Source organism: Lynx rufus, unplaced genomic scaffold, assembly GCF_022079265.1.
Source record: "Lynx rufus isolate CCGP_SWC_20201006 ecotype Redwood Valley unplaced genomic scaffold, mLynRuf1.p SCAF_9, whole genome shotgun sequence".
NCBI lineage: Eukaryota > Metazoa > Chordata > Mammalia > Carnivora > Felidae > Lynx > Lynx rufus.
The window spans coordinates 77,215,904-77,239,731 of NW_025814897.1; the positions used below are offsets into that span (position 1 = coordinate 77,215,904).

Consider the following 23,828-nt stretch of genomic DNA (forward strand, 5'->3'; position numbering starts at 1 on the left):
GCTCTGAGCTGTCAGCACAGAGCCCGACGCGGGGCTCGAACTCACGGACCGTGAGATCATGACCTGAGCCGAAGTCGGACGCTTAACCAACTGAGCCACCCAGGCGCCCCAAATAATAGATTTTCTATTATTGAAGAGCCTTCCCAAAGGCAGATGCCACCTGGCCCATGGAGCTGTTTCTAGCTAGAAACAGTATGAAGTGTGGTTTGTGACTTAAGGACCTCAGTTGTGTGACAAACAATTGCCACATGTCACCAAAATGGATCAAATTGACAGACCAGTTGCAGATAGCACCTGGGTAGGGAATGGATACAAAAAGAGATTGGTATAGTCAGGATGCAAGATGAAGAGGTTAAGAACATTTGCCAACCTCTAATAGAAGTGATATTCTGCATACCTGAGCATGGCCTCACAGTGGATCTTAACACACAATTGCAGATGTGAGTCAAGTGAAAGCAAGTGAAAATGAGTCCCTTTGGACTCTCAGGAAGCTTCCTGCTCCCCTTCAAGTCCAGCCATACATACCTACATATGTAAGCCTGGAGCAGATCAGCACATAAGATAAATTGAATATATTCTAGAGGCTGCTCAGGAAAGGTCAATGCACCTACTCAAGTTTTGGTGATAAATACTTCACACAATGATGTCAGAGTAGAATTCATTGCACTAAACTCAGGTATGAACCTGAGGTTCGTGGTCACCTTTAGCCTTTCTGGGCTGACACAGCGGGCCTATGCACTGTTCTCCACTTCAGTTTCAGACTAAAACCAGACACTTTTTGGGAATTATTCTAACAGGATCTCAAACTAATTAGAGGGTCTGTTCTGTAGGCCACCTTGGCCCTATTTAGTATCTTTTTTGGTGACAATGTTCAAATACCTTCCTAACAGCAGCTGTGATCAGCCGTAGAGCAGATAAAACAACTGTGGACTTGTGCTTTGGAGCAGTTCTTTGTTATATGGGGAGCCAGGGAACGTCACTTCTCATTCAGGTGAAGATCACATGGGCAAAAAGGAAGAAGTTGAAAATAAGCTATTTGAACAAACAATTATAAAACCCTTTATAAGCATACCAATGTTACAAATTTTCTATCCATAAAAATTAGCCTGCAGTGGTCTTAGCACTGAGACAGGTGATGTGGAAGATGCAGAAAATCCATCTCTTAGGGACTTTTTTTTTTTCCATCCCGTAGGAAACTTTAAAACACCAAGTTGGAGATAAAAACCAATATACATGAAACAACCAATAGCATTCTGAAACAGGTTATAATTAACTGCAAAATTATGTGGTCAAAACTATAAAATAGGTAATTGGGAAAGAGAGTGATCAGAGAGAACCATCACTGTAACCACATGGTGATAATTAGACATGAAAGGTGGGAAGGTTTTGGTGTATTAGTAGTAGTTAAGATTACTTGATAACTTCATGTGATGGCACTTTTCTTAGAGCTTTATATTTTCTAACTCATTTCATCCTCAAAACAATTCTATCAGGTAAGTATAATTATAATCTCTGCATAATAGGCAAACTGAGGCACACTGAGATATTCAATAAATTATTCACGGTCATAAAGCTATTTATTGGCAGCTTTCTTTTTCCTGAAAGTGTTAACCAACATCTTTTCAAAGAGTTTACATGTTTAATATTTTTGAAATATTAAGCAACAAAATATTGCTTTATTGCCTGCTAAAGTCTTGCTACACAAATGGTAACATTAATATTTTTATTTATCAAATGCCAACCATGTGCCAGTTAACCTCCAAAACTCCTTTGTGAAATAGGTAGCAAGTGAGGGGAAACACAGGTAGCTTGTCCGTGTGTGAAAGAGCCCATGTTATTTCTGCTCCCCCAATTGCCCCAGTCAATTGTGTATTAGTTAAAGATAATTTATGAAAGGATTAGATTAAGTGATGATCATTCAGATAATCACACCATCTTCTACTTTCACTGTATGCTTGCAGATACATCAAGTCCATGATTTTTAAATTTAGTTTGTTTTACACGTGTGTACACGAGAAACTAAGATTTGACTCCATGACAGTGTATTCAGGAGAGCCTCATGTATCTCAACAAATGATGGTGGCCATCTGAGAAGCCACCTGCATACATCAACATGCTCCTCTGCCCAGAGCTGGCCCCAAGGCTATGGGAACGTCTAGTATTGCTCCGTGATGGCCAGTTGCAGTCGGGGGGATCAAAAGCTCCTGAGTTCAAATGGCAGGCATACCTGAAGAGCAGTAGCAGTGCAGGTGAACAAGCCAGCTCATCCTTGGCTCAGCTGCTGAGGCCTGAGTGGTTTGCTACCTCCTTTCCCCAGCTGCATTGAACTAGGAAGAACAGCTGTGCTTTATAGGATATATATATACTTTTATATATATACTTTGTATAAACAGAAGTGGGGCAAGACTTCAAGCAGAGCATTTGGCAAAGTCTACAGCTAGACACTAATGCTAGGGTATTTTTCAGAGAAAGGTTTTAGTAGCAAATATATTTGGAAAATCCTAAATGAAATATAATTAACCTGGTGTACTAACTGCAAGACTTGTCAGAGCCTTTACTAGACATTAGTGTCCTGAAGTGGATTTGGTACTCTATAGAATAGACTAAATGAAAACTCAAGGATGAAAATAGCCTGCTTTAGGAATTTCCAGAAAACCTCATTTATTCAGTATCATTGAATAATGATCTGCTCAAAAGAGGGCTTTTTTCAAGTTCTATAACAACAGGTTATTGAGCATACTACTTGTCCTTTAAGTACCTGTAGTTTTTATACTGTCATTGAGTTTTGTTGTAAAGAATGTGGCTTTTTGTCTATGACTTTCTTTTTTACTGTGGTCGTTAAAAATGAAATCACTGAACTCTCCTCTATTGAGTGATCTCCCAAAGGCTTATTGGGATATTGCTGGTTTGTCCCTAAGCCCTATAATGCCAGCCTCTATATTTTTGATAAATATATTTCACTTTGGAATGGATATTTTATCTCCTTTTCATATTGCTCTCCTGACCTCTTGTTTGGTAATAATCATCCAAAAGATTGCATTAACACTGTGGTAAATGAAGACTTGGTACTGTGATGTCTTGGGTCACAGGAATTCAAAAGCAATACTTAGATGCCTGGTGCTTATTTAGACTCTGGGGCCGTAAAGAGTGATGGCGCATGGTTCCAGAGGCCATGGAGGACGATTTTGCATTGCGTGAACAGTTCCAGTGGGAGTTCTGAGAAAGGGAAACATGTAAGGAGTGTAGAGCATGCAGGGGCCTGGTATGGAGGGAGTAGCAGTTGGGTAACACAGAAGGAAAAGGCTGGTGTGTTCCCTGAAAAGGTGCTTTGCAGTGCAGTTCCAGTTTTCTTTAAGTCTTCCCTGTCATTGTGAACTTGGCCTTTTTTGGAAGGATTAAGGTACAGTAGAGGCAACTTTGATTTTCTACTGCATAGAATCTTGAAGCTTGCAATGTGCCAAATCTTTAGTATGTTTGAAATGACTTGGGTTTTTGTTGTTGTTGTTGTTGTTGTTGTTGTTTTACTTTTGTCCTGAATAGTTGATAGTCTCAACTGGGTGACAACAAAATGAGTGCAGTATTCCTAAAAAAGAGTTTCCTAACATTACTTTTTGTGAACTCAATTCCATGTAGCTTAGGGCAGTGGTTCTAGAAGTGTGATCCTTAGACCAGTAGCAGCAGCATCGCCTGGAAAGTTGTTGTAAATGAAAACTTTCTACCTCATCCCAGACCTTACTAACTCAGCAAGTCTGGGGTCTGGGCTGGTGATCTGTTTTTTTTAACAAGCCCCATTTAGTTGATTCTGATGCCCACTCACATTTGACGATCGCTGTCTTGGAGGTTTCATTGAAAGCCTTCAGAGGGCTCTGTGAATGCCCTGAAACTGAATGCAAGTTTGTGTATTTGTGTCTACATGAATCCTTTGGAGGAAGGGGAACCATAATTTTTCACTAGAGTCACAGATCTTCCCCCAGCCATGTAAAAACCACCACTGAAATACCAGGATCCAGCCTCGGTGTTTCCAGTCACCACCCTGATTTAACTTCTTGTTGTTTTTCACCTGGGGATCTACAGTTTGATCTCAGGGGATGTTCACTTGCCTTTCTCGGTTTCTGAACACTTTTTGGTATTGAATTAATTACATGTAGGTGTCAGCTTCCTGCCTCTTATAGCACAGTGTAAACAATTGTTTCATCACAGAAATTTCTGGCTTGGATGTCTTAGAACCAAAGATCATGTCTGTGCAACAACTCAGAGATCAGCATCTATGACTTCTTTGAAATAAATATTGAATTGTTTGTTTTAGTCTGAGATTACTTATGCTGCTGTGAAATATTTACCTCTGGATTTACGAGCAGGGAATTTTAAACGATTATACTCAAACCAAACAAAGCACTGTCAACATAAAAATCACCATTCACCTTTTCAGTGAGCAACTGTTGAGAGGGTCTGGTCTGTGCTGGTCCATGTGCTAAGTTTTAGGCACACAGTGAGACACACATTTCACCCTTCTGGTCTGAAACTGGGAAATAGGAAGGGGCAGGAATTGGGGGAGGATGAACTGTCGAACAGTTAGATATATAAATAAATAAAAATAAGAATCGTAGGAAAAAAAAATGTTTTTTTGGGTGAGGGCATATGGGGATGGCAATGTACATAGGAATCTTTCACAGAAAGTAGGATTTTTTTTTCACCAAGTTTATAGGATAAGAAGGAATTTTTTCCAGGGAAGAGTAGATATTAAAGTAAGTTTTCCAGGCAGGAATAGCAGTCTGATTGGAGCAGAGTCATGAAAGAGATCTAAATGTGTCCAAAGGGTGGTGACATTTCCAGGGTGGATAAAGTACTTGATATATATGTGAGTGTGTTGTAGGTGGGGAACAAGAAAGGAGCCTTGTAAATAGAGCTAGAAGCCAGATGATAAAGGGTCTTGTTTTCTAAGCTAAGGAGCTGAAAGTTGTGAATCTTACTTCACAATATCACTGTCTCTCAATGTTGAACTATTGACCTGTATAAATTGCTATAAATATTTAGCTGTAAATAAGTAGTATTTCTTACACGATTTTAAACCCTCTCTCATATGTGTATCATTGTGATTTTCCACACCTATGCGGTTTTGCTCTTCCTATTCCTTTTGCTTGGAATGTCTCTTCAGAGAAAAGCGAGACAGAATTAGCTGTCTATTGATCGTGATCCTTAACACGCAGCTACTGTGTGATCACATTTTGTACTAAAGTTCTCACAACAACCCTGCTATTGGGGTATGATTCCCCATTTTACAGAAGGATAAAATGAAGAACACAGAGGTCTACCACACAGCAAGTAACAATTTCTCAGCCGAGAAGTTGTGAAGTGACTTACCGAAGCAGTCAGTTTAGAGGCAATATCTACATAGAATATGGGTTCAAGTTTAATTTTCTGTAGATTCCTGGATGGTTGCTTTGTAACAACTCCAAGTGGGTCATTTTCCTGCTTAAAAAAAAATTCTTGAGATGAGAGAGTGGTATGATCAGGTTGTTAATGTTTGAGGAGATATCAGCAGAGAAAACAGTTAAGATGCTATTATAATGGCCCCAGCAATAGAAACAGAGAGGAGTGTAAGCCGCATTCCTAGAGTAGGTGGTGAGGATTCTAATTGGTCCCATTAACTATTATGTTTTTTAGAGAGGAAGCTTGCTGTCCTTGTTTTATTATTTTTAATAATAATTTTTACATATAGTGAGCATTAATTAATACTTTGAGAATCTGTGGACCAGTTGGTGTATTGGAAATTGACCATTTAGCCTTTGCAAGATATCACTATATTCATTTTCTGTAGAATTGGTAACCCCCCATAGTATGATTGTAGCAGGATTCTCACACAGAGAATTGTGACACCGAAGCTTCTCTTTCCAGGAAGCAACTTTATTCGTGCCAACATGGCTGTTAGGTTTGTACCCGAAAAACTGAACCCCTGAATACCACGTGGTGTAGTTTTTTATATTTTTTCTACTTCTTTGTCTCCCATATATGGTAACACACAAGCCTGCAGTCTGATTAAATGGTCTCATGTTACAAGGTCGTAAGAGATGTCACATACGCGTGTAGCCAGGTTGCCTTGAGGGTTTTGGCTTTTTTTATCCCTTTTCTTTTCTTAGGGAGGAGACCCTACCACATGATGACAAGCCTGACCTAAAGTCAAGATGCCTGTATTTGCATCCTGACTCAGGAACTTACTGGCCATATGGCCCTATGCATGTTGTTACTTGACCATGTGTTGCCTTCTGCTGTGCTTCTTATACTGGGGTACAATTGTCACTGAAAGCATGCTGCTACATGAGAAGATACATCAATCTAAAAGAGGAATCTTATTCTACTCAGTGGTTTGAGAAAAAAAGGATCTATCAAAACAGTCTGAATATAGAGGGGCAGACAAAAATAGTTTCTAATAGAAAACATTAAGCTTCAAATAATTTCAGACTCACTGTTTCCCCTTTGTGTATGTCCAGGATTCTGAGAAATGGGTGGTCATTCCGTTCTGCCATAGAGGTAAATTTGGTAGAAACATTTGAGAAGCAATGATTATTTGACCCTCAGTTCAATTATCTTTTGAGTAGAGATGATGGTAAGGCTCACATTCTACGTGGTTTTTTTTTTTTTTTAAAGAACTAAATCATGAACTTTAAAGGATTTTGAAACTTTGAAGAATATGGGTATAAGTATTGTAAATTATCATTATACACAATAAAATGATACAAATCTTTGTTTCACAAAGATGTGTTAATAATGATGCAATAAAAGTACCTGGGGATGGCAGGGACACCAAAGCTTCTGCAGGTCCCTGAGTCAGATACACGGAAGAGATTATCTGCCTCACCCTGTTAAAATTTAACATTCCCAGGAGCAAGAATTCTATTTTATTTGCTGTGGTATTCCCAATGCCTAGAACAATTACTGGCCTATCCTATGTGCTCAATAAATAGTTGTTGAATAACTAAATTAATAAAGGGACTTAGAAATCATTTCTGTTATGAATGAGGACATTGGTCCCTAATTGCTACTTACTCTGAGGAGCTGAGCTGGACCACAGAGGAACTGCAACAATTCATTTTGTTTATCCTCTAGCAGCTTGAGTGGTGTCAAGTATAAAGAAAACTTTATACTTTCTTTACTGAGTGGTAAGGACAGATTTTAGTCAATAACAATTATTACAGCACGGAAGAAGGTCCAGCATGAATTGAACTCAACTTGGATTTGTGCAAGGTTACTGGGCTTTTTAAAAGGAGATTGAAGGAGTTGGGGTGGGGAGAATAGTGGGGGCTTGAGTAGAGCCAGGAGAAGGGGAAATTTACAGAAAGCAGGAAAGGCCATTGGTCCAGGTGAATCCCATCTGGGTTTATTAACCAGTTCTTGTTGAAGTTATGCTCCTAATCTTCCACAGAGACCGGACACAGGTGCCATACTATGTACAGGTGTTGGCTGAAATAAATAGGGAGCTTTCTGGGCAGCTGTGAGCCTTCCCATGCAGGAACCTAAGGGGGGGTTGAGCCGTGATCTTAATGATCCACTCTTGAATGTAAAAGCTATGCTACTCTTTGTTCAAACGTTTTAACATGGAGGGATGTGGTGGACAAAATAATTTGTGCTGAGAGTCTGCTGTGTTTATAGGCCAAGGTTGAGGCCCAGTCAAGAGGAGGGCTCAGAGGAGCCTGATGAGAGTTTGCTCAAAGAGAGAATCTATGTTAGTGGCCTCCTTTGCTTTTCCTTGGAAACCAACATAATTTTGGTCTTTATAGTTTTACCTCCCTTAGGGTAAAAAACACAGAAAAAAAATCATAATAAACAGAACTTGTCTCCTAAAAGCATAGAGCAGAGTGGGCTGAAATCTTTTACTCCTTGTTTCATTTTCCCTTGACTCCACCAAATGCCTTCTAGATCCTTCCAGAGAATTTCCCTTCAAAATAGAAGGCAGCCCTAAATCTGTTTTCACTAATTCAGTTAATTAGGAGAAGCAATATGAAGAGAAGAAGATCCAAAAAAAGAGATCATCCAAGAAAACACACCATGAGATGACATTAAGGTTTATTTTTAGCTTGTTGGTTCTCTCAGTAGATACTGGCCTTCTTAGCACAGTTGTCCAAATTGTTATCCTTCATCAGTGTCCTAACTCTCCTTCTAGTGGAAAAGAGTTTTTGGAAGAACTTGACAACTTCCTAGAGGTTAGGGATCAAAATAAACAGAGTGGTAGAAGGAGACAATAAATAATAGGCATAGAAGGTTCTAAATTCTTAGGTGCTGTAATCTGACCCTCTTGTTCTTTAGACTGAGATCTGGTTTTAGAATTGTACCATTGACAATGTTTGGTTTTTATAATGTTTGTTTGTTTATTTATTTTTGAGAGTGAGAGAGTGACTTTAGGGAGGGGAAGAGAGAGAGGAAGAGAGAGAATCCCAAGCAGATCTGTGCTGTCAGTTCAGAGCCCAACATAGGGCTCAAACTCACGAACTGTGAGATCATGACCTGAGCCAAAATCAAGAGTCAGACGGTCAACTGACTGAGCCACCCAGGTGGGTGTTTTTCTTTTTTTTTGTTTTCTTTCTTTCTTTTTTTTTTTTTGACCTTTGAATTCTATGTAAATTGTAGGATGTTTCTGGTAGTAAATGAAATTATTTTGTAACCTGTCTGTGCCTAAAATCTTCCCTTGGCACAGAATACAGAAGAAATTCTTTCTCATCTGACAATTTGTTTGAAAGAATGATTTGTCAAAATAGTTTCGGTTTCACCCCACCTGGATTCCCCATGTGTATTTGTCCCCAAGGATTACATTGTCCAAGGCTTCAATGCAGACAGAAAAACCATGTTTCTCTCTTCATTACTTTCCCTCTTTGGCACCTGCTTGTAAACACTCATTAAGAGAGACAGGTGTTTCAATAAATATTGACTGTCTAAGCAAACTGTTTAATTCTAAAAAATCTCTTTGTCCTCCTGAAGCTGGGTTCTTCCATTCTCCTCTTTCCTGTTCTCCATCTATTACCACTCATATTCTAACACTGGAATTAGAGGCTCAGTCCTACAAAGGAAAAAGTAATCATACCATCTGGAAATGGACAAGATCTCAGAAAATACCTTCTACAACTCCTATACTTTACCAAAGAGAAAACGGAGGTCCCTGAAGGACAGGGTTTTTTTTTAAATCACAGCTCAACCAGATTCAAATTTAACACGTTTATGCATTTCTTAGTAAGAAACAGACCCTATAAAGATGCTGTGGGAAACACAAAGATACATAAGACCAGAATTTGCCTTCTGAATGAATAAGGAAGATAGAAAACACAGCTCTGCATACAAGGTAACATAAAGGAGATATAAAATTAAAGTGGAAGAGGGTAATTTTTTTCAGTTGAGGGTGAAATTTTGTTACACGATAAAATGAATATAACAATAGAACATGTATGGCCCAGTGTTAGGCATTTAGCAACTTGTAAAACATAACTGTTCCACTCAGGGATGCAGAGGCCGCTAGAACATAATCCACCCTCTAACCTATAAGCAGATATATAAAAACAGAAATCTAGGGTTGCTGGCATCAGCACTGTAGCCTCTGTATGCAGTAAAATTCTCTTTGGATAGCAAGTATTTCAATATTTATAGATTTTTTATTTTCGCCACTGGTCAGAATCGTATTGATTTTGAACACATTTAATCACTAAGTAAAGAAGCATGAGTTATTCATGGCAGAACGTAAACCAACTTGGTTAATTTAGGAAGCTATTCTGCTTTTTTGCTACTCTTGTTTTCTAACCTAGAATGAATTGTTTTCTCCATCTGCATTAGAACACCCAAATTTGCACAGCCTATAAATGTGGTCTGTGACCAAGCCACCTTCATCAAGTGTCAAAAAAAAAAAAAAAAAAAACTATATCCTTTTAATAATAGTCACTGAGGGGCGCCTGGGTGGCTCAGTCGGTTTAGGCATCCGACTTCAGCTCAGGTCACGATCTCGCGTTCCGTGAGTTCGAGCCCCGCGTCGGGCTCTGGGCTGATGGCTCAGAGCCTGGAGCCTCTTCCGATTCTGTGTCTCCCTCTCTCTCTGACCCTCCCCAGTTCATGCTCTGTCTCTCTCTGTCTCAAAAATAAACTTAAAAAAAATTAAAAAAATAATAGTCAATATTAACACCAGATTTACTGATCAGGGTTCAGGGAGAGCTTAGAGTGTTAGCATTTCTGGCTTTGGCTGGCCAACGTACTGATCAAATCCATGAGAATTTGTGTGAGAATTTAGAATTCAAGAGGAAATCCTCAGTGAACAGATGAAGGTGTCAGCTTATAAAGAGCTCAGGACTGGTGTTAAGGATTTGAGTATATCCTGAAAAGATGGGCCAAGGGAATTCATGAGATGAAATGAATGCTATGAAAGAGGAAAAATACAGACACAGTATGAACAAGAACAATGATAATAGCAGCTAATCATTTTTGAGAAATTACTACATGATAAGCATTGTCTTATATGCTTACTCAAATTATCAGATTATCCCTGGAGGTATTTTTTTATCCACACTTTTCAAATGATAGGACCAAGGTTCAGAAATGTTAGGTAAATCTACTACAGTTGCAGGGATGGGACTAAGGTGCAGGTGACTCATTTGTCTCCATTTGCCTAGAACTTTCCTAGGTTTAGCACTGAAAGTCACCTATCTCAGGGACTCCCTCAGTCCTAGACCAACTGGGACAACTGGTCACATTAACTGGCACCTAAAGCTGCTGGATTCCAAAACTTAGGCTTTTCGTTGGTATGTTATGCTGCTTCCTCTGAGGGGGAAGAAAGCAACAACCAGAGATGGAACCTTAGAAAAATTGGAGACGTCTCCACACAGGGTCCTTACTTGTTGGACCGTATCTGTATTTGCCTATTTTATCCCCGGTCCCTAGCACTATGTCTAGGAAAGAGTAGATGCTCAATAAATATATTTGTAGTTAGTAAATTAATGATTGATGATTAGTGATTGGAGGAATAAAGAGGTAAGAAGATGAACAGGGCACTGTCATACCCCACAAGGGTCAAGAAGAGAGCATTTAGACTGAAATAATAAATATTGTAACTTTTTTTCATTTTTTTAATTTTTTTAATATGAAATTTATTGTCAAATTGGTTTCCATACAACACCCAGTAATCATCCCAACAGATGCCCTCCTCAATGCCCATCACCCACTTTCCCCTCCCTCCCACCCCCCATCAACCCTCAGATTGTTCTCAGTTTTTAAGAGTCTTTTATGGTTTGGCTCCCTTCCTCTCCAACTTTTTTTTTTCCTTCCCCTCCCCCATGGTCTTCTGTTAAGTTTCTCAGGATCCACATAAGAGTGAAAACAGATGGTATCTTTCTCTGTATGACTTATTTCACTTAGCATAACACTCTCCAGCTCCATCCAAGTTGCTACAAAAGGCCATATTTCATTCTTTCTCATTGCCTAGTATTCCATTGTGTATATAAACAACAATTTCTTTATCCATTCATCAGTTGAAGGACATTTAGGCTCTTTCCATAATTTTGAGTTGTTATAATATAACAAATATTATAATTTATTAAAGGGTGATGATTTTGCAAACTAAGAATTGTGAGAAATTTCAGGATTTAGGCTCCATAGAGAGGGTCATATGGAAGCTTGCAAACATTTAGGAGAGGGTGAAGATGTGTAAATGGAGGTAGTTGCCAGTGGTGGACACTGAGGAAAAAAAGACCTGGATCTAGGGAATGGCTTAGGAAAGGGTGAGCCCAAACAAGGTGTTTTTCTTTTTCCTTTGCTTAAAGAGAGGGTCTGCTCAGTTAAAGGAAAAAGGGAAGACTCATTGGAGAGTAACAGAATTACACACTGATGGTAAGAGACACACTGTAGGAAAGGGTTTCTTCCTGGAGGAGGCTGGAACAAAGAGGAGTTAACACTGGAGGGACGTTGGAACTTCTTCCCAAGGGGTACATAACAGCATCTCAAAGAGACCAAGCTGTAGCTTACTTTTCTTTTAGTCTTTACCTTTTCAGGCTGAACACCTCATGTTTCATTAAACTGACATGAGTTTAATCCCTCTTCATGCTGATGGAGCGCTTCTGATGGTTCCAATGTGTATCAACCCCATCTTTAATAGTCTATGTTCTAGTTTGGGACCTGAAACTTTCTGTGCAGGTTAAAATTTCATTAGCTTTGTATTTTGTAAGCCACTTCAGACCTTGGATTTCCTGTTTTGTTTTTTGTTTGTTTGTTTGTTTGTTTCCACTTAATTTTGCTGATGCGCAGTGTGTATATTTTTCCCTGTCATTTTCTCACTGCCACTGTAAAAGAGGCAATGTTACTTTAGCTATGGGAGAGGCAGCTGCACTCTATCTGGTCTATCATTAATAAACCCCCAAGCTCTGTTCTCATTTCCAAGCTATTAATGTCTGGTAATGATTTCCAAGTCAGAACACACACAGCTGGATATTCAAACCCCAGGTTAAATTTTGTTTTCTGACACATCACCTGTTTTGAGTTTGAAAGGAAGACTAGATGGGATATGAAAGTTATTCAAGAAAGTGGAATATGGGATAATGAAAAAATTGACCTGCTACCAAACCCCTGACAAAAATGTTTCTCTTGATCTCTGAAATCAACCTGCAGAACTTTTAGCTCCTGAGGCAGGTACCATTACAGTTGTTATGCTATTAAAATTTCTGCAGAGCCATTTTTCTCGAAGGGTAGGGAAACTGTTCGAGGCTAGGTTGGGATTGGTTTGATTGCTGCTGATATAAACATTTCTGCATTGTGTTTTCTTACATGCCCAAATAACCTAAGAACCTCAAATTAAAGAACAAAGCAGATTGACTAGGCACAACCAGACTTTTTTTAACAGCAAAATTGAGTATAATAATAACAGCTTTCAGAAATTGTGAAAATGTCAATGCAAGAGAATTAGTTCTAATGTAAGCTTAGCCATAGAATTTTATTGAGGAAATTCTCATCTGAGCATGGAACATTTAAATAATGAATTTACAAGGAGAAACACAAGGAAATCACAAAAAGCCATTACTTACAATAAGAAAAAACAAGTACACTTTAATGATTATAGATTTGAGTATGGAATATTTTGCCTGATTTTTGTTTCATTGCCTCTTTGTCATTGGAGGCCTGTCAGATGATTTTGGTAAGTATCATGGGTGAATGTCTTTGTGTTTGCTCAGCAGAGAACAACAGTTGCAATATGTAAATAGGGTGCCTCCTCCCTTTGGATGCCTTGGGATATGTATAATAGATTAAGTTCGCTTTGTGCAGAGCAAACAGGTCTGTATTACCAAGAATATGAATGATGTTGGTTTCCATAATTGCTAACATCTGGCTTTCCATAAATCTGTTAAACTGCATGGAAGCTGAATTAGATTTCTGTGTCATAAGTAAAGCAATTACATGGAACTTTGTAGACAATATGGTCCTATATTCAACTGCAAAATCCTTTCATTTTGGAGCAGCAAAAGCAAATCCAGGTTTTTTTTGCGCACACTAGGTGTGTTCATCTTTATGCTCAGGTTTCTTAATTGAGAGAGAAACACTGCCAATATGCTTACAACTTTGTAAATGAAAAAAATAATTAAATGTTAGAAAAGCGTGTTATAGTTGGCCATTAATTGCCAATTTAGAGAGGATTTCAGAGAAGACCTTAAGTTAAAGATTCTTTTGCAGCTACTGGTTGGAATCTTGAAATTACTCTTCCAGAGATTTTCTGAAGTGCTTTGTTAATGGGCCTTCCTCTGTCCTTGTCCTCATGCATTTGACAGGAAGCTGGAGTGGGGAGGGAGGAGGGAAGGTTGCCTTCCTGTTTCAGTGTGGTTACTATTTTGCCATATTTATTATACTATAAACCAGACTTATAGGCTTCCCCAGATGAAAACTTAACAATAAAATGTGTTCCCTGAAGGGGAAGGTTGTGGTTCTGTCTTCTGCTTTCTGAACACCCAAGAGACCAAATTTTAGTAAAATCGGCTTTATAATAGTAATGGTCTATAAACTTCCCGGATTAAGTAAGTTAAGTGAAAACATTGTACAACCACAGTGCTTTCTGTAGTACTTGGCACTGAGAAGAGAATAAGGAAAAAAGATTTAGTCCTTGTTCTCAGTGAGCTCACTATCTATCTATGGAGATGGATATATTAAGTGTGTAAGAGCTAAATGCAAGGATAGCATTGTATATAGAGTACAGAGTCAATAGTGACTCTTTCACAGAATGAAGAATGGTGATGCTTGATCTTGATTTTGAACATGACATAGGAATGAAGATATTATAGGAAGGGAACTGCTTACTTTGTAAATTAATTTATACACCAACCCATTCCATGCAGACTAAGAGGAAGGAGAGAAGGGAGAGGGAGAGTACTCCCATAATGAGAAAAGGCATAGAGGAAACAACATGGACTCTTTGTGGATAACCCATTGCTTTTGGACAAAAAGGGGAAGAGACAGAAGCTAACAACTGGAATGTTAGATCAAGGCTTATATGCTGGGAGCTTAAATCATCTATTATAGACATCAGAGGACGACTGAGAGGTGGTAAGCAGGGGCGTGATATGGACAAATTTGCTTTTTAGAACACCAGTCCCTTGAGGAAGGTATTTAGAGCAGTCATTCTCATCTGACTGAACAGAGCCCCAATATCTGGATCCTACTTTATACACCAATTAAATCAGTCTCTAGTGGCGGTGAGCCCAGGCACCAGTACTTGTTAAGAGCTCCTCAAATGTGTCTACTGAGCCCACAATTGAAAATCATTGGATTAGAGTGAGAAGTCGCTGGAGTCAGGGAGACCAGATAGGAGGCTAATGTAGTAGTCAGGGACTGGTGTGAAGATTTGAGTTAACACAGAGTTCAGAGAAATCTGAATATTATTTTTTATGATTCCATGTGTTATCTATCAAGTTACTCTCTATCTGTATCTCCCAGACATCCAAACTAGATTGTATATGTGATTAGAGAAGAGTAAGACCAAATATTTTCATTGCCACTTTGATCAAAAGCCAAGGAGTGAGGATAATGCAAACATATCAGTTTAGTATTGTTCCAAGATAGGATCTACCACCAACGTTGTCACTGCAGTGGGAGTTTAAGGAAGTGACTGATTACTATGAATTGGCATAATATTGGGAGATGCTTAATTGAGGAGGTAGGGCTTGAACTTTGTCTTAAATATCCACATTCTTTACATTAAGAAATATGTGAATTCTTATGTTATCTACAATTTTTAAAAGACCAGAAATTCATTGGGTATGGTTTTAAACAGGGGATAAATAAGTGTCAGAGAGGCTAAATAATGTGACCAAGGACATACAGTGATATGTAAAATGCCTTTTATGTAGTAAGCACTCAATTAAATTGAGAACTTGTTTTCAAACATGGGTTGCCTGACTCCCACATCCAATGCCACCCTTAATTGAGAAGAGTTAGAATAAGAAGACTTGGGAGACAAGAAAGGTTTCCAGGTAGGAGCACCATATGGTCAAATGTGTGGAGAATAGCATGGACACAATGGAACAGTAAAGACATAACTGAGGTCAGATTGTAGTTGACTGGGAATCTGGGTATTATAATTTGGGTTCATTTCCACAGTTTTTAAAGGAGGAATCATGGGGTGCCTGGGTGGCTCAGTCGGTTAAGTGTCTGACTGGCTCAGGTCATGATCTCATGGTTTGTGAATTCCAACCCCTCATCGAGCTCTCTGCTGTCAACGCAGAGCCCGCTTCACATCCTCCAACCCCCTCTCTCTCTGCCCCTCCCCTGCTTGTGTGCTTGTCTGTCTCAAAATAAATAAATAAACTTAACAACAACAACAAAAAGAGGAATAGTTGTTAATTAACTAAATGTCTTGACTGAGACTACATTTAATGAGACAAAGACAAAAATAAATCTTGGAATAAAGTATTTGAACTCCATAACATTTTCTACTTTGTACCTTTACTGTGAAGCCAAATTTTCCAACAGTGCATGCAGTCAGTAATAGAAGATAGGTCATTTATTTCTCATTATTTTTAAGTCACAGTAGTTGCAAAATTATAGAAAACTTTGAGTAATTATGTAATTCTCAGAATTTCAACTAAGGATACTAAAGAGGATCCATATAAGATCTTATGCTTGGAAGTGGGTTGCAATATCTAGAGGGTTAATAGTTGAAAGTAGATAAAACCACAGAACATTCTAGTATTCTGAAAGATGACTTTAGACCTTGAGTTGGTTCAGAAAAGAACTCTAGAGCATGTGTTAGAAGGCCCAGGATACCACCTTTGCTTCAACGTGGTACTAGGTGTGTGACCACTTATTCATCTCTGTGCCTTAGTTTCTTATTTTGTAAAACGAAAGTATTTCCGTCTTGCAATTATATGGCATAACTCCTGTAAAAGCTTCAAAAAACTTTGACACACTATATAAGTATAAAGCACTAACAGTAAATATATATTATGCCTTTAAGCACTGTTGCTTTGAGTACTTTAGGAGAAAATGCCACTTAGAATTATTTTTTCTTTAATTTAGCTCATAACCCTTAACCAAATGCCCACAACCTATACATATTTAACATGAAATTTAGGAAGTAGAGTAAGTTAATTCATACTGTTCTTTTTTTTTTTTTTTTTTTTTACGTTTGTTTAAACAAAAATCTCTGGGGCAGAGATTAGGGAACAGAGGATTTGAGGTGGGCTCTGAAATGACAGCAGAAACCCCAATACGGGACTTGAACTCACAAACCGTGAGATCATGACCTGAGCCTAAGTCGGACGCTTAACCAACTGAGCCACCCAAGCACCCCAATTTATAATGTTCTTATTTTAACTTACTATAGGGATTAAACTTCCTGATCAGATGCCTAACAATAGTTACCTATATGTCCTTCTAGTGTTTCTCCTTGTCACCTACATAAGGACAATGTCTTAAATGTCATTGTTAACATTTATAATACCTAGTGTTCAAAAAAACCTTGTGCACAGAAGGATCATCTGAAGGATATTTGAAGGACAGAGCACTAGATTGACCAGTGGAGTACAAGACTATGATAAACAAATGACCAATATCTTTAAATTGTGTAAAGATTGTCACAAATAAGAAAACTCAAGTTGACTTTTCTTGAGTGGTGTCAGAACTAGCACCAATAAGTAGGAGTTCTAGGAAAATATATTTCATTTCATTTAAGGAAGACATTTCTAAAAGAGTTATCCGATGGAATTGGCTGCCTTTTGAAGTAATAGATTGCCCACTGGGAAGAGGCTCAATCCAGGACTGGACAGCTATGTGTTTGAGATGTTAAGGTCACTCAAGCTTTGAATGTCTGGGAAAGCTGACTGGATTTTTGCTTTCCCTCCATATTTAGCTGTCACTAAAAAACCGTAAGATATATGTGTGTCTTCCATCCTCATCCGTGCTATATGCACCATAGCTCTAAGATGTTTTTTTCTGGGGACAAAAATGCTTCTGACCATTAGGATGGAGAGGATTTGATTAGGCAAGGCAACTACCAAGAATTAGTCCCTCTTCTTTCACCCTTGGCCCCAGGATCTGGGGGAGTCTGATTGGTTCAAGGTTGCCCTAATTGCCCACTTATTCCTACTCAGTGGATGATCTATTCACACCTTTTCTAAAAGACCCAGATCTGTATAGGGTGTATCCCCACTGTTAATGAATTAGGACTATTTATGGCCTCTAGATGGTACAGCTCTCGAGAATATCCTAAAACTGGATTAGAGCTGCTACTGGATAATTTAGTAATTGGAGTCCAACAGCTGCAGGTTTGAGTATGAGACCTGCCACCTATTAGCTATATGACCGTAGGCATGCTATTTCATTTCTATGAGCCTCAGCTTCATTATTTGCAAAATATAGGAACAGATTTTCCTACACAGAGCTGCTTTGCAGAGTAAATGAGATAATGCATGTGAACAGCTTGGCACAAAGTAAATGCTCAGTAATATTAATGCTATTGTAAATGACTATTTTCTAATCACAGTCTTGGCTAAATTGTAAAGCTCTGTGCCTTCTTTATTGCAGACATTGATGAATGTGCCTTAAGAACCCATACCTGTTGGAATGATTCTGCCTGCATCAACCTGGCAGGGGGCTTTGACTGCCTCTGTCCCTCTGGGCCCTCCTGCTCTGGTGACTGCCCTCATGAAGGAGGACTGAAGCGCAATGGACAAGTGTGGACCTTGAAAGAAGACAGGTGCTCTGTCTGTTCCTGCAAGGTGAGACTAATACAGTGCGGCAGGAATTGTAACTGTTCTTTTCCTCCCTTCACTCTTCTCTTCCGCCCCACCTCTTTTCCCCAGGTGTTGACTTGCTGGTCTCCTGTAGTTTCTGAAAAGGCTTCTCTCATTCTAATCCATGCTACAGCTAATGATGATGCTGAGTGGCAGGCAAACCTGTTTTGAATTGATCATGCCATTAGTGAGAAGTGAGGTGTGCAGTTGAGAAGAGACTGCAGAGCACGGGGGGAGTAGGGCAGAGAAACCAATGTTGGTGCTCCCACCGAGAGCCTGCAGTGCCTTTCAGGTTGGTTGGGTGAGAGATTTAATGAGCTCTCATTCCACACTTACACAGACTTGCTGATTAAAACTACTCTTTGCCTGAAATGATCACCTGCATGAACTTGCTTATTTTTGTGGTAACATCATCCAGAAAAGCAAGGCACATAGGCTTGCTTCCAGCGGTCAGAGATAGGTGGACCTCTGTTCTCAACAAATGGAAATGATAGTATGAGGCCTTCTGATAAATGATGTCTTCTTTCTGTTCTCACTGCTGGGCTGGCTATTTCTTACATTAAGTTGTTTGGAAGTGAGTTTAATGCTTATGAAAATAAGCCTGTCATCCCCCGGTTTTAGCTTTATGCTTTGCAAAATGGGCCTATTAAAATGTTTGATTTCCTTGTGCTTTATTTTTTCTTTTGTTGATCTTGCTTATTCATTTTCCTTTGAAACTGCTTTACTGTAGCTCTTGCATTGTATTTTTATGTCTGTGGATGGGACTTTTTAATCTTGGGCTTTATGGGCATGGGAACCACAAGAAATGACTTGTTTAGTCGTCTCTTAGGGAGCTGGTGTCCTGATAAATTCAGAGAGCTCCCTGGGAATAGAGTGTCAATGAACCTTCATTCACCTGTCTTCAAGTCTACCACATCTCCAAAGGACCTGGGAGCACCCATTTAGGAGAGCTACATTACCAAGTGTTTAGATCATTACTCCATCATGCTCACTTTTTACCTTATACATGCATCTGGTTCCACACATCCAAACACAGGTCCAGTGACCCCATTTACTGAGCACCTCCTCTGTTCCAAGCACCCTGTAATTTAAAAACAGCATCACACTTAATTCTTATAGCACAGCTTTGAAAGATACAGTTTCTGAGTTTTAGGGCAAGTAATGTACCCTAAATATCACAATACATAAATATCCAAGCTGGGACTTGAACTCTAGTAGTTTGCCCCAAATTTCATAGTTTTCTTATTCTGCCACAAGTCCTATAACTCTCCACAGATGATATCTGCTCATGTATTTAAAACTGATTAAATAGGCAATCTAACCTGATTGAGCTCAAACTGTAACCTTAGTACTGTATTAGTGACACAAAGGGCAAAGTTTTTAACAGAAAGAAAAGCTTGTTGTGGTTTAAAATAGTTGAGAAAGGTATATAGCAAAGGTTGGCAGTTAGGTCTCCATTCAGCCAGCAAAACAAGAAGGAATTCCTTTATTAGTGCTTTTCTAGAAAATATTGTTTTTCCCAAACTTACGAGGATGATCACAACCTGACCCGGAAATCCTTTTTAGGATTTGCAGAGCCCCAGTCTCTGGAATCAATAAGAGATTTTTGTTGAGTCTTGAGTAGTGTGTGAAACCAAAATATCTTTTTCAGTTTTTGTTTTATTTAGGCCCATGGGAGGGAACTTAGCAATCATTAAAACTTCCCAAAGTTTCATTAATTAATTATGCTAATAATCCAAGCAATATAAGTTGATTTATTCTGCTTTGACTCTTTAAACTCTTGCCAAAGTCAGAGGATTAGACTGAAATTCCACAAAAAAATGAACAATCCTTGTAACCTTATATTGTTAATATAATGGCACCTCTATCACCACCCCACCACCTTATGAATAAAGTGCAAGGAAGATTTCCTTCTTTGTTTCTTTGTTTTCCAATTGCATTTATTACTCATTAATAGCATAGCTTCCAAGAACTTGTGGAAGGAGAGGACAGCTTTGATTTAGGAGACAAATTAAAGGGGTGCCTGAGTGGCTTGGTGAGTTAAGTGTCCGTCCGACCCTTGGTTTTGACTCAAATCATAATCTCAGTTTGTGAGCTTGAGCTCTGCATTGGGTTCTGTGCTGACAGCAAAGAGCCTGTTTGAGATTCTCTCTCTCCCTCTCTGAACTGCCTCCCTAGCCCCGCTCAACTCTCATGTTCTCTCTCTCTCTCTCTCTCTCTCTCTCTCTCTCTCTCTCTCAAAAGAAATAAAACTTTTTTTTAAAAAGAAGCTAAGTTAAAAAAATCTCCAAAAAGTTCTTTAAAAAAGAAACTAAATTAAAAACCCTAAATCAAATTCTGTAGATCATTCTCAAAAAAATGAATTTGTGACCCTGCTTTTTTCTATTATTTGCATCTAGAAATATTTTAATCCAATTTCATAAGTAGTAGCTCCAACACATAAGCATCCAAATGGACTATAATGGCATCATCATCTTTGAGGCTAAGAAGTCAAGATTGAGACAGAAATACTGGCTGTTAAACCATACTCTTGTTTTCAAATTCAAATAAAACTGAATCACATAATAGCAGAATTATACAAGCCAGCAAAGGGTCAAGGTTTACTATTCAAAGAAGCAGAGTCAAACAGTCTACGGATTCAGGGAAGTCCCTAGTATTTTTCATAAAACTAGAACAAATAACCCTAAAATTTTTATGGAACCACAAAAGACCCCAAATAGCCAAAGCAAACTTGAAAAAGAACACAGCTGGAGGTATCACAATCCCAGATTTCAGATATACCATAAAGCTATATTGATCAAAACAGTGTGGTACTTGCACAGAAACAGACATAGGTCACTGGAACAGAATAGAGAGACCAGAAATGTATCCACAGTCATATGGTCAGTTAACCTACAACAAAGGTGGCAGTCTCTTTAATAAATTATGTTGAGAAAATCGGACAGCTACATGCAAAAGAGTGAAACTGGATCACTTTCTTACACTTATATACAAAAATAACTTGAAATGGATTAAAGAACGAAATAGGAGACCTGAAGCCATAAAATTCCTAAAAGAACATATAGGCAGTAATTTCTTTGCCATCAGCCTTAGCAATATTTTTCTAGACATGTCTCCTCATGCTAAAGGAAACGAAAGCAAAAATAAACTATTAGGACTGTAACAAATAAAAGCCTTTGGCACAACAAAGGAAACCAGCAATAAAATGGAAAGGTATACTGAATGAGAGAAGATATTGCAAATAATATATCTGATAAAGAGATATCATAATATACAAAGAACAGATACTGATCACCAAAAATAATCTGATTAAAAATGGGCAAATATCTGAGTAGACATTTTCCAAATAGGACATACACATGGACAGTAGGCACATGAAAAGATGCTCAGCATCATTAATCATCAGGGAAATGCAAATCAAAACCACAATGAGATATCACATCATACCAGTAAGAATGGCCAGTATCAGAGACGAGAAATAACAAATGTTGTCAAGTATATGAAGAAAAGGAAACCCTTCTGTACTCTTGGTCGGGATGTATATTGGTGCAACCACTGTGGAAGTTACTCAAAAATTAAAAATAGAAATACCCTATAATCCAGTAATTCTACTGGGTATTTACCCAAAGAAAATGAAAATGCTAAGTTGGAAATATATATGCACTCCTGTATTTATTGCCACATTATTTAATGTAGCCAAGATATGGAAGCAAACCAAGTGTCCACTGATAGATGAATGGGTAAAGAAGATTTGGTATGCATGTGCATGTATGAAATGTTGGAATATTACCCAACCATGAAAAAGAATGAAATCTGGCCATTTACAACTACATGGGTGGACCTGGAGAGTATTAGGCTAAGTCAAATAAAGATAAATACCATATGATTTAACTCATGTGGGATCTGGAAAAAAAAATGAACAAAAAAAGAAACCTTATAATAAAGAGAACTGATGGTTGCTAGAGGAGAGGGGGTTGAGCAGATGGGTGAAATTAGAGATAGAGATTAAGAGGTGTAAACTAGTTATAAAATAAATAACATGGAAACGAAAAGTAGAGCATAGGGAATATAGTCAATAATATGGTGATAATATGATATGGTGACAGATGATGACTATACTTATTGTGGTGAGAGTATTGAGTAATGTATAGAATTATAAAATCACTATGCTGTACACCCGAAAATAATATATTATTGTATGTCAACTATACTTCAATTAGAAATTTTAAAAATGCTCAGGTGATCAGGAGAAAAAGTGGCAGCATCATGAAATTCTCAGGCAGTTTCAGAAAGAGCCACCTTCATTCAATGATGACCAGAAAGAAAACAAACAAACAAACATGGGAGTTAGGCATAGATATTACAAAAATGGGAGTGTGGAGTACAAATTAAGAATACTTACTTGAACAAAATTAGATCATACATTTGAAGAAACATTTAGATAAAACTTCTTGAGACCCTCAAAGCAATTAAAGCAAGAATTCCAACAAGATAGACAAAAAGGCAAGAGCATTAAACGAGAAGAAGGAAAGCAGCTCCTGGAGAATGAACTGAGGGGAAAATCTCTGCACTATGAAGACTACCTCAGAAGCTTCTTGGAATCAAACCAGTACTGCTGCCACAGAGATGAGGGGGAAAACCCACTAAGTATGAAAGGGAAAGGTGGAGAAGAAATATGATTACGTGACAGATACGGAAGCTGACAGTAATGATTTAACACGTAGTGGGTTTTCCTGAAGAGAACACAACAAATGCAACAAAACCAATTTCATAGATAAAGGAGAAGGATGACTGATTTGTACACCAAAAGGATTCTCTTACTATAACAAGACCAATCAGTATAAAGCCATCAGGACCAGTACTAGTGCCATAAGCATCAGGACAGCATAAGGTCAGCGTATCCTGGGAAATTTCAGGTTGGCTTCAGACTTTCCTCCAAAACTCAAGATGCCAAAAGACAGTGGAAAAATTATTTGCAGACTATGGTAGGGAAAGTCTTTGAGCTAGGCACTCACAAATACTTCTTACATTGTAGGCTTTAGTTGATGGAATGCATATTAAAAGAAGAATCAAAGAATGTAGGACTATGAAGAGAAAAAAACTATACAAGCCAGATGTCAGAAGCCACTCAATCTCATACACAACCAGTGTTGTCATATCATAAAGAGATTAATAACTTCTTTACGATGCTTCAAAATTGTCCTTCAAAGAGAGACTATAAATGAAATGTGTCCTGGCATGCTAAAGGTGAAATTGGTGCATTTTCCCCTAGATTATATTAGCCACTAAATTAAAGTGCTTTTATCTTATTTTGACCCAGTGTTTATATTATCCAAGGACAATACGCCTCTTTAGATAGTATTCAAAATAAATACTCTGCTATATGATTCCTATATTATACTTGGAAGATGGAATATCATCTCCCTCATTTAGACTTAGAAGAACGTTGAATTTAAACCTAGACAAAGCCAGAAATCAACCTTTCTCACTCTACTCTTATTCTTGGGTTCTTTTCTCTTCCCTTAAACTCCTTGGAATATGCAACTTCAAGGCATTCCACCAGGAATGAGAAGACCTGGATTCTATTCCAGGCAT

General features: G+C 38.3%; 1 protein-coding gene across 3 annotated transcripts in view; it reads left to right on the forward strand.

Annotated features, from left to right (window-relative positions):
* The window catches only part of NELL1 (neural EGFL like 1), an 896,605-nt gene that overhangs the window by 859,351 nt on the left and 13,426 nt on the right, over nt 1-23,828 (forward strand). For all 3 annotated transcript variants that reach the window (XM_047071414.1, XM_047071415.1, XM_047071416.1), the window contains one exon: nt 18,025-18,218. In XM_047071414.1, coding sequence (XP_046927370.1) covers nt 18,025-18,218 — 194 coding nt within the window. The remainder of the gene's footprint in view (nt 1-18,024; nt 18,219-23,828) is intronic.